This window comes from Panthera uncia, chromosome A2 (assembly GCF_023721935.1).
Source record: "Panthera uncia isolate 11264 chromosome A2, Puncia_PCG_1.0, whole genome shotgun sequence".
In the NCBI taxonomy this organism is placed as follows: domain Eukaryota; kingdom Metazoa; phylum Chordata; class Mammalia; order Carnivora; family Felidae; genus Panthera; species Panthera uncia.
The window spans coordinates 32,931,063-32,943,923 of record NC_064816.1 but is presented as its reverse complement, the minus strand read 5'-3'; the positions used below and the strand labels follow the sequence as shown (position 1 = coordinate 32,943,923).

The 12,861-nt window shown below is 40.1% G+C and overlaps 1 protein-coding gene across 2 annotated transcripts; it reads right to left on the bottom strand.

Annotated features, from left to right (window-relative positions):
- Positions 1-6: 6 nt before the first annotated feature.
- On the bottom strand, positions 7-10,004 carry KBTBD8 (kelch repeat and BTB domain containing 8). Of its 2 annotated transcripts, XM_049640861.1 has the most exons (4): positions 9,924-10,004; positions 9,134-9,344; positions 4,181-5,295; positions 7-903 (listed from the first exon to the last, which is right to left on the bottom strand). In XM_049640861.1, the coding sequence occupies exons 1-4, from the start codon at positions 9,937-9,939 to the stop codon at positions 440-442; spliced, it is 1,806 nt and encodes a 601-aa protein (XP_049496818.1). In that variant the 5' UTR covers positions 9,940-10,004; the 3' UTR covers positions 7-439. The 2 variants fall into 2 exon arrangements, with proteins under 2 accessions (XP_049496818.1, XP_049496819.1); XM_049640862.1 differs by lacking the exon at positions 9,134-9,344.
- Positions 10,005-12,861: the final 2,857 nt, after the last annotated feature.

Here is a 12,861-nt window from a genome sequence, read left to right as displayed (position 1 = left end):
AGTGCTTCTCTGTGTTGGAGAGGTCACAGCTAAAGTCCTAGTGATATTGCCTCAAATTTTTACCCGTATTTAAAATAAAAAGTCACATCAAACTAGTTTGGATGTCTCTGACCAATAATACCCTAACTGCTCTTAAAAGAGTGCATAGTTGTTGATTCATCTGGTATCTCAGTGACGAATTATCACAAAATTCTATAATGAAAAGGATTACTTTTATACCAGAAAAAAAAAAAATGCTGATAATTGCACTTTGTTACCTTTTGCTTAATGAAATGAAAACATCACAAGGATGAAAAGAAATCCCTCCTACACCATAATCTTTAAGAGCACCCATTGCCATATATAAACTCTCTCAGCTTCTTAAATACTGACAGCACTTCTTGTATCATTGTTTCCCCAAGCCCAAGATGCCAGTGAGCTCACTAAGGCCTGCTACTCATTAAAGTACTTTCTGAAGACACTGAGGATAGAGTTTAGCAACAGCACATTCAAAATGCCGGCCAAGGTCCCAGAGACGATCTGGGGTCTCGTACACTTTCATCCACTGGTCAGTGACGTCGTCATATTGGTAAAGGGAATTTTTCCTGCTGGTTCTGAAGACGTGTTCTTCAACGGTCACTTGAGTAGCTCGAACAAATAAATGGAGTTTATTCTGGAAAAGTACCAGTTTAAGGTACGGATTTATGGACTCATCACATGGAAAGTCCTTCTTCCGAGTCCATTTATTGAGCTCAATATCATAGGCTTCTACAGTGAACATACGTTGATGATTTCCACAGGTTCCAGCTATGTAGTAGATAGAGTCCTTGTATACAGCTGCTAAGCCCTGGATTCTAGGCACAGTCATGGGGGTTAAAAAACCCCAGTAGTCTTTTTGAGGCTCATAGAAGAGGAAAAATTCTCCTAAAAAAACAGAAAGAAAAACAAGAATATATATATATATATATATATATATATATATATATATATATTTATTTACATGTGTCTTTTTGTTATGTTGAAGAGCCTAATTTTCTAAATATTTCACTTTCTAAAAGATTTCTTGTATAATCTCCAGAGATACATTATATAGTATAAAATAGTTTAAAATGTCTTCATTCCATGGCAGAACATAACACGTAATATTATAGTCAACCTGAATTGGGGAGGGGTTCGAAATAGGGAGGGAGAAGGAGTTACTTTGACTTGAAGACAGAATAAGAATTGAGAGCTTGGCTCCATTTATTCTACCCAATGGTATATTTCAGAAAATTTATTTTAAGCCAGCTCTAAAAAAGCATAATTACTAATGGTTAGCCAGTACGATCAGAGTATGTATACAGCTTCATCATGAACAAACCACTATACATTTATGTGCTAATTACTTAATTAGAAGGCAGCACACGGAATTGTTCAGATGTGCATCTACAGGCCATGGATATGTTTACTTTAGCACTGCCGTAATGCAAAGACAAATACTTAAGAGAAAAAAACATGGCTTTAACAGGATAGAAAACATACATTTCATGGAGTTGAATTTGGGTCACTTTTAATTCTATTTTGATAACAAAAGGGTGTGCGGAGACAGACTGCCAATATAAAAATGTCCGCATGAATTTAACTAGCGAAGATTTACAAGAGTTTGGCTAACTATAACATTTGTATAAAATCCTTGATTTAAAAATCTGGACCCCTTATGAACAGATTATATGATACTCCAATAGCCACACATAGTACAGCATAAGCTTCTGACTATTTATGTCAACTTTATTTATATAAAGAGGCTTTGTTTAGATTAGAAATACCTACTTCTAAATTGAGCTTCCCCTTGAAAACTGAACTAGATTTACTCTTATCTACAGATTTAATGGACTACTCAGTAGTAGTGACACTATAATTTCCATTTTTCTTAGAGGAGCTTCTTAAACTACCACCTTTTGGTTGCACATCACCTACCCTCACTGACTTTTAACAGAATTCTTTTTTAATTTTTTTTTCTTTTTTTCATGTTTATTTATTTTTGAGACAGAGAGAGACAGAGCATGAACGGGGGAGGGTCAGAGAGAGAGGGAGACACAGAATCTGAAACAGGCTCCAGGCTCTGAGCTGTCAGCACAGAGCCCGACGCGGGGCTCGAACCCACGGACCGGGAGATCATGACCTGAGCCGAAGTCGGGCACTTAACCAAATGAGCCACCCAGGCGCCCCTTAACAGGATTCTTAATAAAGACAATAGAAATGAAAACTTTCTGGGGCGCCTGGGTGGCTCAGTCAGTAAAGCCTTTGACTTTGGCTCAGGTCATGACCTCATGATCTCCCTCTCAGCCCAGAGCCCACTTCAGATCCTCTCTCTGCCCCACCCTTGCTCATACTCTCTCTCTCAAAAATAAATAAACATGTTTAAAAAAAGAAAAGAAAAAGAAATTAAAACTAATGTGTACTACCTCTCTCCAATTTTTTTTTTTTTTTTTTTTTTTTTTTTTTTTTTTTGAGAGAGAGACAGCATGAGAAGGGGAGGGGCAGAGAGAGAGGGAGAGATAGAATCCCAAACAGGCTCCGGGCTGTCAGCAAAAGCCTGATGCAGGGCTCAAACTCATGAACCGTGAGATTGTGACCTGAGCCAAAATCAGAGTCAGATGCCTAACTACTGAGCCACACAGACACCCCCTACAAATTTCTTATAAAAAGGAAAGATGACAAACAAAGTAAATTTTTAAAATCTAAAGTCCTCTTTAAAAGCTTAACCAGTGAAAGGCAATTAAAAAAACTTTTAGAGTCTCAGATTCCTCTTACATAAAACATAATCTCAGGTTAAACAATGTTCATTCCAGCCCTGAAAATTCTATTAATTCATTGTTACTTTGCTTTAGTATTTACATTAATACATAACCTTTACCTTACAACTGGGAATCTCTTAATTAATTATATCTCTACCAACTAACTGGTTAGCCAGCAAGACCAAAATATATGTAGAGAAATCTTCATCATATTGGAGGATATAACCTATGCAACCATACTGGACAGGTTATGTGTCCATTCTTATATTCCATTATTCAGCAAGACCAATAAACCTATCCATGCCCATGTTCCTATTTAACTAAAATAAGATACTAGTTAGTTAATACTCCTTTTGGAGAGTTAAAATGATATTGAAGTTTAAACAAATGGGTTCAGGCATTTTGTGTCAAATAAGGATGACAGCAAAGAATATATTTTTTTAATGGTGTAACAGCGAAAAAAATCTTATGTATCTATACAGAATCATCCCTTTTTTCTTATTTTATTAAAGTAACAGTGTGAGGAAAACATGTATAAGCAATTAAGAAACACAGGAAGAGGAATAAAGACGTTGGTAGTATCATCATCGCATTCAACATCCAAGCGACTAAAATGTCTACGAAACCGAACACAGGGAAAACATTATTTATCACCAATTAGAACCTTCGATAAATTATCTTATTTCTACTCACTTGGTCGTTCTTTCTACTACTGCTGCTACATCATCTTTACCAGAGTCCTAGCCTTCAGTAGTTCAAACAAAAAAAATGTTTAAAGCTAAGTCGATTTGATAGTCCCTCTTCATCTGTAATAGCAAACGCAAGAAAAAGTGGCATCCCAAGTTTTTCACTGAAAAAGCTTAAAAACATATTTTGAAAGGTATCACACACTGCGGTGAAATTAAAATCTAAAGACTGCAATTTCAAACTCTTTATAAATCCGTTTCATGACCTTGGCAATCCTAAGGTTGATCACAAAATTCTTTGTTCTTTTTTCTCTTTCAAACTAATCCACTAAGTTCCATAAAAAGTACTTGCTACATCTCTTGATTATGTATTATGGAATAGTAAAAAGACATGTATCAGACTTGCTCTCTTAAAGTCTTAAAAACGGCTCTGAAATAGTTTTCCTCAGAAGGCCAAACTAATACTTATCAGATTATGTTTTGAAAAATACTTATTCTACGTGATGTCAAAACACAGTAAGAACATAAAAACTTACAGGCTCATTTAAAGATGCCTGCCTTTGTGGATTCAAAAGCTGATGGTCTTTAAACATCCTTTCTAGAATAGACTGTTCCCACCAACAGATTACGGTAAGAAAGCCAGAGGAAGTCCCCAGTGAACAAGAACAAGCACCTGTTTTAATAGAAGTAGGTTATTCTGCTACCCTCTCATGGAGAATAAACCACTCAGGCACCTACCCTGTAAGACATAGATCTTCTCTTTGTACTCCACAGCATTATGAAACTCCATGGCAACAGGCATCGCACAAACGCTGGTCCAACAATTCTCTCTGCTATCGTAGCACTCCACGGATTTTAGTGAGTTTCTCCCATCACCTTCGTAAACACGACCTCCAATCGCATACATCTTACCACAGCAATACACCAGTTTGCAGCCTATTCTCGCTCGCAGCAGGGGGGGCTTGGAGAGCCACCTGTTGGTGGAATGGTCATACATCCAGAAATCATTTTCTGCCTTATGGTCGATGGAGACCTCGCTGCTGCTCGGCCTGTACCCTCCTGCAATGTAAATGTCATTGTCTGGCGATACGAGAATCCCCACTTCTCTTAGATCATTTGGTGGTTTGCATAGTTTAAACACTCTTCCTGTGACTGTATCTAGACAAGGCACTGTTTGCTTCTTTCCTGAGTGTTTGTGGGCAGCATCAAAACATATGATCATTTCGGAGGCAGTCATTCCAAGTCTCTGTGTGCAGCCATTGGTACTGGATGGGCCCTTTTCTACATAGCTTTTGGCTATAGCCTGTGCAAACTGAGGTGGGATTTTCTCTATAAAGGCATCCTCCATCAGAGGAAAACGTATGCATTTGGCAAAAATTTCTGGAAGGTGCCCTTCTCTTTCATCCTGTTCATGTTCAAACCACCTTACGATGCTTTCATAAACATGCTCTTCTCGGTCTACGTTTAAATCATCACTGTCTAATATACTTATCAGTTGGTCTTTTGTCAGCTGGAGAAACTCTTGTTCTTTGGTGACACACAGAAACTTCTTACGAATGTATTCTTTTGATCGATCTCTGAGTTCCTGATGACCATAATGATCAGCAAAGATGAAGACCCCAATAGAATTCTGCGGGTCCAAATGACTGATCATATACTTAGCACATTGGTCTTGGATGGAAGGAATCTGGAAGATGCTAGCTGCAGTGAACAAGGCTTGAACATTGGCCTCTGTCAGAACAACTCTGGAGGTGTAGGCATAGTTCAACACTAAATCCATGGATTCAGCTTCAACACCAACTATTCGAACTTCTTTTTGAGTACTTTCTGTAAGGCCGCTAGTGAACATGGATCTAGGAAGGAAAGAGTGGTTAATAGTATATCTGCGTTCCATATAAAAATTATGGTGGCAAATTTTTGGAGGTATACAGTTACCACAGAGATAATCTTTGTAACGGAAAAAAATTTCCTAATGTGTTTCCTGATATTCCGAATGGGGGTAAAAGTTGATCATCTAGCATAAGGATTTAGCCTGGTTAATCTCGAAAATCCTACTCTGAGGGCCAGTCCCCTTTATGCCAACTCTGAGAAAAAGAATATACCTAAATAAAGCACACCAAAAGATGCCATGAAATATTCCAGGACACCTTACTTTCCTTGGAGTCCCTATCCAACCTTCTTATCAGTTGCCTTAGGGACTTGAGATCTTAACTCACCAGACCAGTAAGAAAATTTAAGAACGCATAGAGGGTGTCAATGTAACACACTGGCATATATAGATTGATTAAACTTTTCATGTCTCAGTGGAAATGTACAAGGCAACTTGTCCCAAAATAGATCTTTAAAAATTTCATCTCAGAAAAACAGGATGTTCTTCAGAAGTTCATATTGTCTACCTACTCCCTTTATCTTTTGAATGCTTCCTTCATCATTATAAGGAATATAAAGAACATCACTTCACTTTTCCTTCGACAGTGTGAAAACCTTTGCTTAAAGAAATATACTCAGTTTTCTCAAAGGTACCATATTTTACCCAGGTATATCTGAATATAAATAGATTATAGTAGGCTCAATATAATGTGTACTTTTTTTTTTAACGTTTATTTATTTTTGAGACAGAGAGAGACAGAGCATGAGCAGGGGAAGGGCAGAGAGAGAGGGAGACACAGAATCTGAAACAGGCTCCAGGCTCTGAGCTGTCAGCACAGAGCCCGACACAGGGCTCGAACTCATGGACTGTAAAATCATGACCTGAGCCGAAGTCGGACGCTTAACCGACTGAGTCACCCAGTGCCCCATGATACGTACTTCTAAAGAGTTTAAGAATTAATTCTTTGGAGATGACGGTTTTGAAAATCCCAAGCTTTTGCCTTTGAAAGCAGACTTTCTTATTTACTTACTTATCTACTTACTTATTTATTTATTTATTTATTTATTTATTTATTGTAAATATCTGCATTTGTGGGCTCTTCTTGGCCAAAATATTAAGTAGCCAAAAGTCTGACTCTGTATTTAAGTGTTATTAGTCGTGTATACACATCATTTGCCTTTTTTTCCCTTCCTTTAAGGCTTCTTCCTGGACTGCTGTTAAAATTAAATACCAAAATCAAATCAAGGTTCTTTGAAAAAGATTTTAAGAAAAGGGCTGTTTGCCCTTGGGTGCTTAATAGATGTCTATTGAAGAAATCAACCTAACATTTGTGATAAAGTTGTTGATACAGTTCTAGGCCCTTCTCATTTTACAATGCTAGGTTGTAAAAAAACATCCTTAACTAGTTACTTTTAAGATACAATGAGAAACACTGGGTATATACCTGGGTACAAGGACCCAGCTTGCTGCCCCGGTTCACCATCTCTGAGTCCTATTTTGACGTCTACAATGTAAATCTTAAGTTTAAGATCAAATGGGCTTTTTTTCATGAGTGAAAACTAGATGCCCCAATGTAGGAGCTGGTTTTCCAGTTCAGGTGCTGAAACACCCAGCTATACAGCTACCAATTAAAAAGAAAAATAAAGCCTTTCATTAGGCAAAGATTAACTCCCAAAGGAGAACATTACCACATACCCCTTTATCATGGGAACTCTACTGACTTGAATAGGCTGGCCTCACACACAGGAGCAGTGTGACACCTGATGAGTTCTCTGTTCTACTAGGTTCTTTCTGGAAATGCCACATAAAGATGGAGCATTTCCTCACACAAAATCCTGAGCAGCAGGAAGTTTCTAATAATCATGCAAATTTTAATTCTGACAGGTCACTGGGATCATGACACAACCATGCCAGATTTCAAGCTATTCTTATTTTTCCACCAGTGATGCAAGACTTAGAAACTATTAAGTATGTCTTCCTCGATTTCACATAAGGAGCAGCACCAGTGCCAAGAAATTTCTGTACAAATAGCTCTTGCAAGAGATAAGAACCTAATCCTTAAGTTTTCTAGCCAAATACCTTCATCTGAATTCACCTCTCTTATGCTTAGAAACTTTTCCAAGCATTTCCTTAATTTCTTATAATTAAGAAAATCTACTATAGCATATGTCTTTTAAGGTGATTAGTCCAAGTCTTCAAAACTAATTTTAATTAAGTATAAAATTTAAATGATACAAGCCAGAGTATAAAATTTCAGTATAAAATATAGACATTTTCACTTTCAAGTTTCAATTTTTTTTAACTATTCAAATTTAACATACAATAGAAATTTCTGAAAGGCAACTTCAAAGAGGACCCACTCCTGTTTGTTAAAAGTCATGATAGTGACTAAGAAGCTTGGCTCTAGAATCAAATCCAGCCTCTGCCACTGAGTAGCTGGATGACTTAGGCAGTTCACTTAACCTCCCCGAATCTCAGTTTTTCACATTTAAAATGGAAATAACTGTACAGAGACAGGACTGTGAAGACATATAAAACAATGTAGGTGAAGTAAGCTTAGCCCAGAATTTGATCAGTAGTAACCGGGACATATATTTAAATCCATGGATGAACTAACCATATCTAACAGAGAGTCCGGACAAGCAAATCTCCCCAGGCAGTTTCCATTACCAGGCCCAACTTCCTACCTTCTGTGCATATCATTTTCTTCTTTTTCCCTTCCAGCTCACTGCCTCATGATGGTTAATACTTAACAGTCCAATGACCTATCCCTAGGCAAGTCTTAATGGTTACATCATAAGCATCAGGCTATGAAGCGACTATATTTAACCCAGTATTCTGAGAAAGAGGAACCAGAAACTACGGTCTGGAACGCTACACTGAAAAGCACCCTGAAAAAGAAAAACAGCACTTTCAGACCGTAGTTGAGAAAATTAGTTCACTGTCTTTCAGACACTATTAGTGAACACTGAAAGGCTTAAAAAAATGAGCCCTTGAAACCAAGGAAGTTAAACTCAAGCAGGAAACTGTCTGTATCAGTGATCTTGTCTTAAAGTAGGAAATTCTTTGTCAGATCCAGGTTTTAAAACTGTACTGCTGTAACTTTTTGATACCCAAAGAAGAATGCGATGAAAATGAAAACTTCACGTAAAAACACTTCAGGAAATCTTGGAAACGATCATGAGTCTGGAGCCTAAGATAACGCAGAAACTGTATTTCATTCGTTTTATGTCATTGCTTTGACCCCTGTGGCGTTAAAACAAACTACCGAATGGTAATTTGTTTCCCAAGGAACGTGCTAGTAAGTTTTACATTCTAAGAGTTACGGGCACCGGAGAAATATGTGTCATGGTTGGAGTTTTGGAACAAATACTAGATCAGCACTGTCCACCCAAACTTTTATCTGGGTTATACAGCTGGCAGCTCCTACCTCCATGTGGCTACTGAGCACTTGAAATGTGGTTAGTTTGCCTGAGGCACTGAATTTTTTATTTTATTTAATTTAAAACAATGACGTTTAAAGAGCTGCATGTGGCCTGTGGCGGCCATGCTGAGCAGCACAATTCTAGATTTTGTAGTTATTTGCCGGAAACAAACAAAAATATATTCACTCACTTAAAAACCAACCACCTGAATTCTAGAAGAATCCATCAAGTCAAAAACAAGGGCTTAATAAAATAGGGCCTGTTACTTCTTTTAAGGAAACAAACTCGTGGGCTTCGTTTCATCGTCTCACCTCCGTTTTATAATCAAGTGGGCAATACTGAGGGACAAAGGGAACTCCGTGCGGACATCGACAGAAGTTTCTACCATCATCATACCTGAAGTAAGGGCTGATTGCAGCAAGAACGTTTCTATGACAGGAAAATGTTTTCCCGTGATCCACTTCCACTACAATGTCTGTCAACTGTCCTTCATCGTACATTGTTTTGAGTTGCTTAAGAATACTGCACGCATGGAAGGGGTCCATGGCATCATTGGCTGTGTCTGAAGATGGAATCCCATTCGGTGTTGGGGAAGACTTACTTAAATCTAGGAGAAAAATCGTACAACCACAAGAAGTTCCGAGCCAGTTACGGCGTTCACGCTCCCCCCGCCCCTAGAAAAATACATATTATGTGTAGAGACATACACCATCAAAAGGGACCGCGGGGTAGGATCTGGGAGAGAGACAGACAGGGCTGCGATGCAAGTTCAAGCACCAGTCTGTTCCTCCGGGAGCCCGGCGAGCCCGAAGCCCCGTGCTCGCCGAGGGACTGTGCCGGCAGAACAGTCTCGGCGTCTGCGGCGACTCCGCCGAGAGCCAGAACGTCCCAGCCGAGAGCGGAGGGCTGGAGCCTCACGAGGGAAGCTCGATGGATGGCGGCCGCCAGTGCCCCCTCAACCGCCTGATGAACGCGTCGGGGTGGCGGCGGGTACCCGGCCTCCCCATCGCTGCCCAGCCGGACCGCCCACCGCCCTCCACGCCATCCATCCTCCCTCCCCTCATCCCTCTCCACCTCCCCATCCTTCTCTCCGGCTCCTCGTCGCCACCTCCTCAGCTCGCAGTCTAAGCCTGGACCCTGGCCCACCTCCCCCCTAACACACCTCCCTAGCCACCACACGACCCACCTGCCGACGCGGCCATTTCTCTACGGGGCCCGGCTCCAGCTATTTAAAGAGGAAATGTCATTTCGCTTCTCTCGCTCCCGGGTTCCGGCTCTTCTTAGCTTCACCTGGCCAATGGGGTGGCCTATGCATCCGGCTCCGCCCCTAGCCTACGAGTTCCATGCTCCGATTGGCCATGAAGTGCGCAAGGCGCTTCGGGGAATGTAGTTTTATTGCCCCCGCTCCCGCGTGGTCCGAGTAGGGCGGAGGCTCAGGCCGGTGATTCCTATTGGCTGGTTCTGGCGGAGGTGGAGAGCTGGGAACTCGCCAGCCTGTGTCTGTGGGGCGTGCAGAGCCTGCCGGGAGAGGTAGTCTTCTGGCTGAGGAGAGCTGTCATTCTGAGGGGCTGGGGTAAGGAAAGCTCTTGAAGTGCAAATTTCCCCCATTTTAGGCCCCTCTCCAGGCCCCGGCTCTTTTTTTTTTTTTTTTTTCACCTTTTTTCTTCATTCCCTAAACCTCTCGCCAGTGACTAGCTTCCGGTCTGAGAGCGGGCTCTGCCTGAGGGCTGTGAAACCAGAAAAATTTGGAAATGGACAAGAGGGCTGTTGTCCAAAAATGCGAAGGAAATCTGACACTCCACCCTGAAGTAAAATATCAGGAGGCCCCAAAGCAAGCCATCTCTGATGAGTCACCTGTGACACCCAATTGAAATAGCATCGCCTTGGCCGAGTGCTCTGGTTTCTACAGATTAATTGGTCTGGTTACAAAGGCTGCTCAGGATCTTTAACTCCCACTCATGCCTTGCTTTTCTCCAACACCCAGAGAACACCTGTTCCACTTTTAAGAGGGCGTGAACAGTCTAGAGGGATTCAGGATGCTTTCCTTTTTTGCTCCTGGGAAATGGAGAAGTTAAGATACTGAATAGTCTGAGATTTCCTTTGAAGAAATGTTGGAGGGTGCCCTGAGCCTGAGCCAGGGATCATTACTGAAGCCCTGGCTCTTTCCTTACTAAATATGTGAACTTAGATAAGACCTTTTAAATCTGGGGCACTTAGCTCTTCACCTGTACCATGTGAATTACAATTACTGTTCCATCTACCCCATAGCCTACAGGCCTTTGGAAAGAAAGCAGAAATTTTACAGTTGACACGTTTTGATGTACTTGTCTTGTGTTTCTAGCGTCTAACAGGGTGCCTGGCACATGATAGATATTTAATGTTTTAAAAAAAAATGTAAGGCACAGGTGACCTCACATTGGAAGTGCTATTTGTAGACCTTTGAAACATAAGGAAGTATCATGAGTGAATGGGAAGGAATTCTTAGTAGAGATATAGATATTCTGTGTGCATGGCTTGTCTAACACTGAAAAGATCAAAGAGTTGAGCTTCGGGGCGCCTGGGTGGCGCAGTCGGTTAAGCGTCCGACTTCAGCCAGGTCACGATCTCGCGGTCCGTGAGTTCGAGCCCCGCGTCAGGCTCTGGGCTGATGGCTCGGAGCCTGGAGCCTGTTTCCGATTCTGTGTCTCCCTCTCTCTCTGCCCCTCCCCCGTTCATGCTCTGTCTCTCTCTGTCCCAAAAATAAATAAAAAACGTTGAAAAAATTAAAAAAAAAAAAAAGTTTAAAAGAGTTGAGCTTCTTGATAAAGGATTTGGAACTTAAGTTGTGACTGAGAAAGAAAGAGAATGATGAAAAACAATCCGGTTCTAGCTCTGCTGAAAAATTTAGAGCTCAAAATACTATAATCCCATGCAAGTTAACAAGAATTGGCATTTCCTTGGGGCTGGGATATACAAACATTGATGTCTACACTGTGTCTACACCCTGACTGTACCCTGTATACCCTGTCTGCACAGTTCTGCATGGATAAAATTGATTTAAACTTGATACTCAGAACTTTAAATTTCCATTTTATTATGATCTCAGTGCTGTTGCTTTGTGACTTATGAAAATACTGGAGGTTTCACTCACCATATTGAAAGTATTAAGACAAAACTGGCATCAATCCTTAAGGATTTAGCAAATAAAAATAGAGGACACGCAATATTTACAACATAAGTAAAATATTTGTTACCGAAAATTCAAAATTAATTGGGTGTTCTGCATTTTATCTGGCAACCTTTTCAAATATGTTAAAATATTGATTTCCTTTTTTTTAATGCATTATTTTTTGAAGTATCTTTATTTATTTTTTGAGAGAGTGCACACTTGCACACAAACAGGGGAGAGGCAGAAAGGGAGAGAGAGAACCCCAAGCAGGCTCAGCACTGTCTGCACAGAACCCACACGGGGCTTGAACTCACAAATTGTGAGATCATGACCTGAGCAGAAATGAAGAGTCAGACATTTAACTAACTCAGCCACCCAGGCGCCCCTAAAATATTAATTTTCTTATGTTTTGTTTTTGTCCTCATAAACTATCTAAGCCTTAAGAAATTTGGCCAGTTTTCTTTTTCATTTAATTCTCACCTAATTAACAAATAGACTTGGCAATACAGTTTAATTGATTCAAAGAAAGCTTTTGATTCTTTGACCCACAAAAATTTCTGAATTTCTAGGTGGCAGGATACAAAGAACAAAGGCCAATCTAAATATAAATAGGAGAAAAAGTGAACATTTATAATTGCAAGGTTGCCGTTTATATGACACTGTAAATAGTCTCCATTCTACTGGGCAGATGGCATTACATAGTAAAGATTTCATCATCATTAGAAATGCATTAAAAAAAAGAAGAAGAAGAAGAAATAGGGGGATGTAAAAATTGAGCCAGTAGTCCCACATTACTCATTCTCAATGATCTTTAAGAATACAAAGGAGATTTTGTTTCAGGGTTGATACTAAACAGCCAAAGTCTACAGCTTTGTTTTCAAATAGCTCTAATTTGTAATTTTATAAGGACTTACTGCCAATCTAGAAAGGCAGCCCCAGAAGTAAGCCAGTTTTGTTAATGCCTTAAGTACTATAT

Bases quoted from the DNA above. Each gene is read 5' to 3' on its own strand.
- KBTBD8 (XM_049640861.1), bottom strand. The intron at 5,296-9,133 runs GTATGATGATGG...TTTCCTTCCTAG, and splicing joins GCAATCAGCCCTTACTTCAG to ATCCATGTTCACTAGCGGCC. The intron at 904-4,180 runs GTAGGTGCCTGA...CTGTTTTTTTAG, and splicing joins GAAGATCTATGTCTTACAGG to GAGAATTTTTCCTCTTCTAT.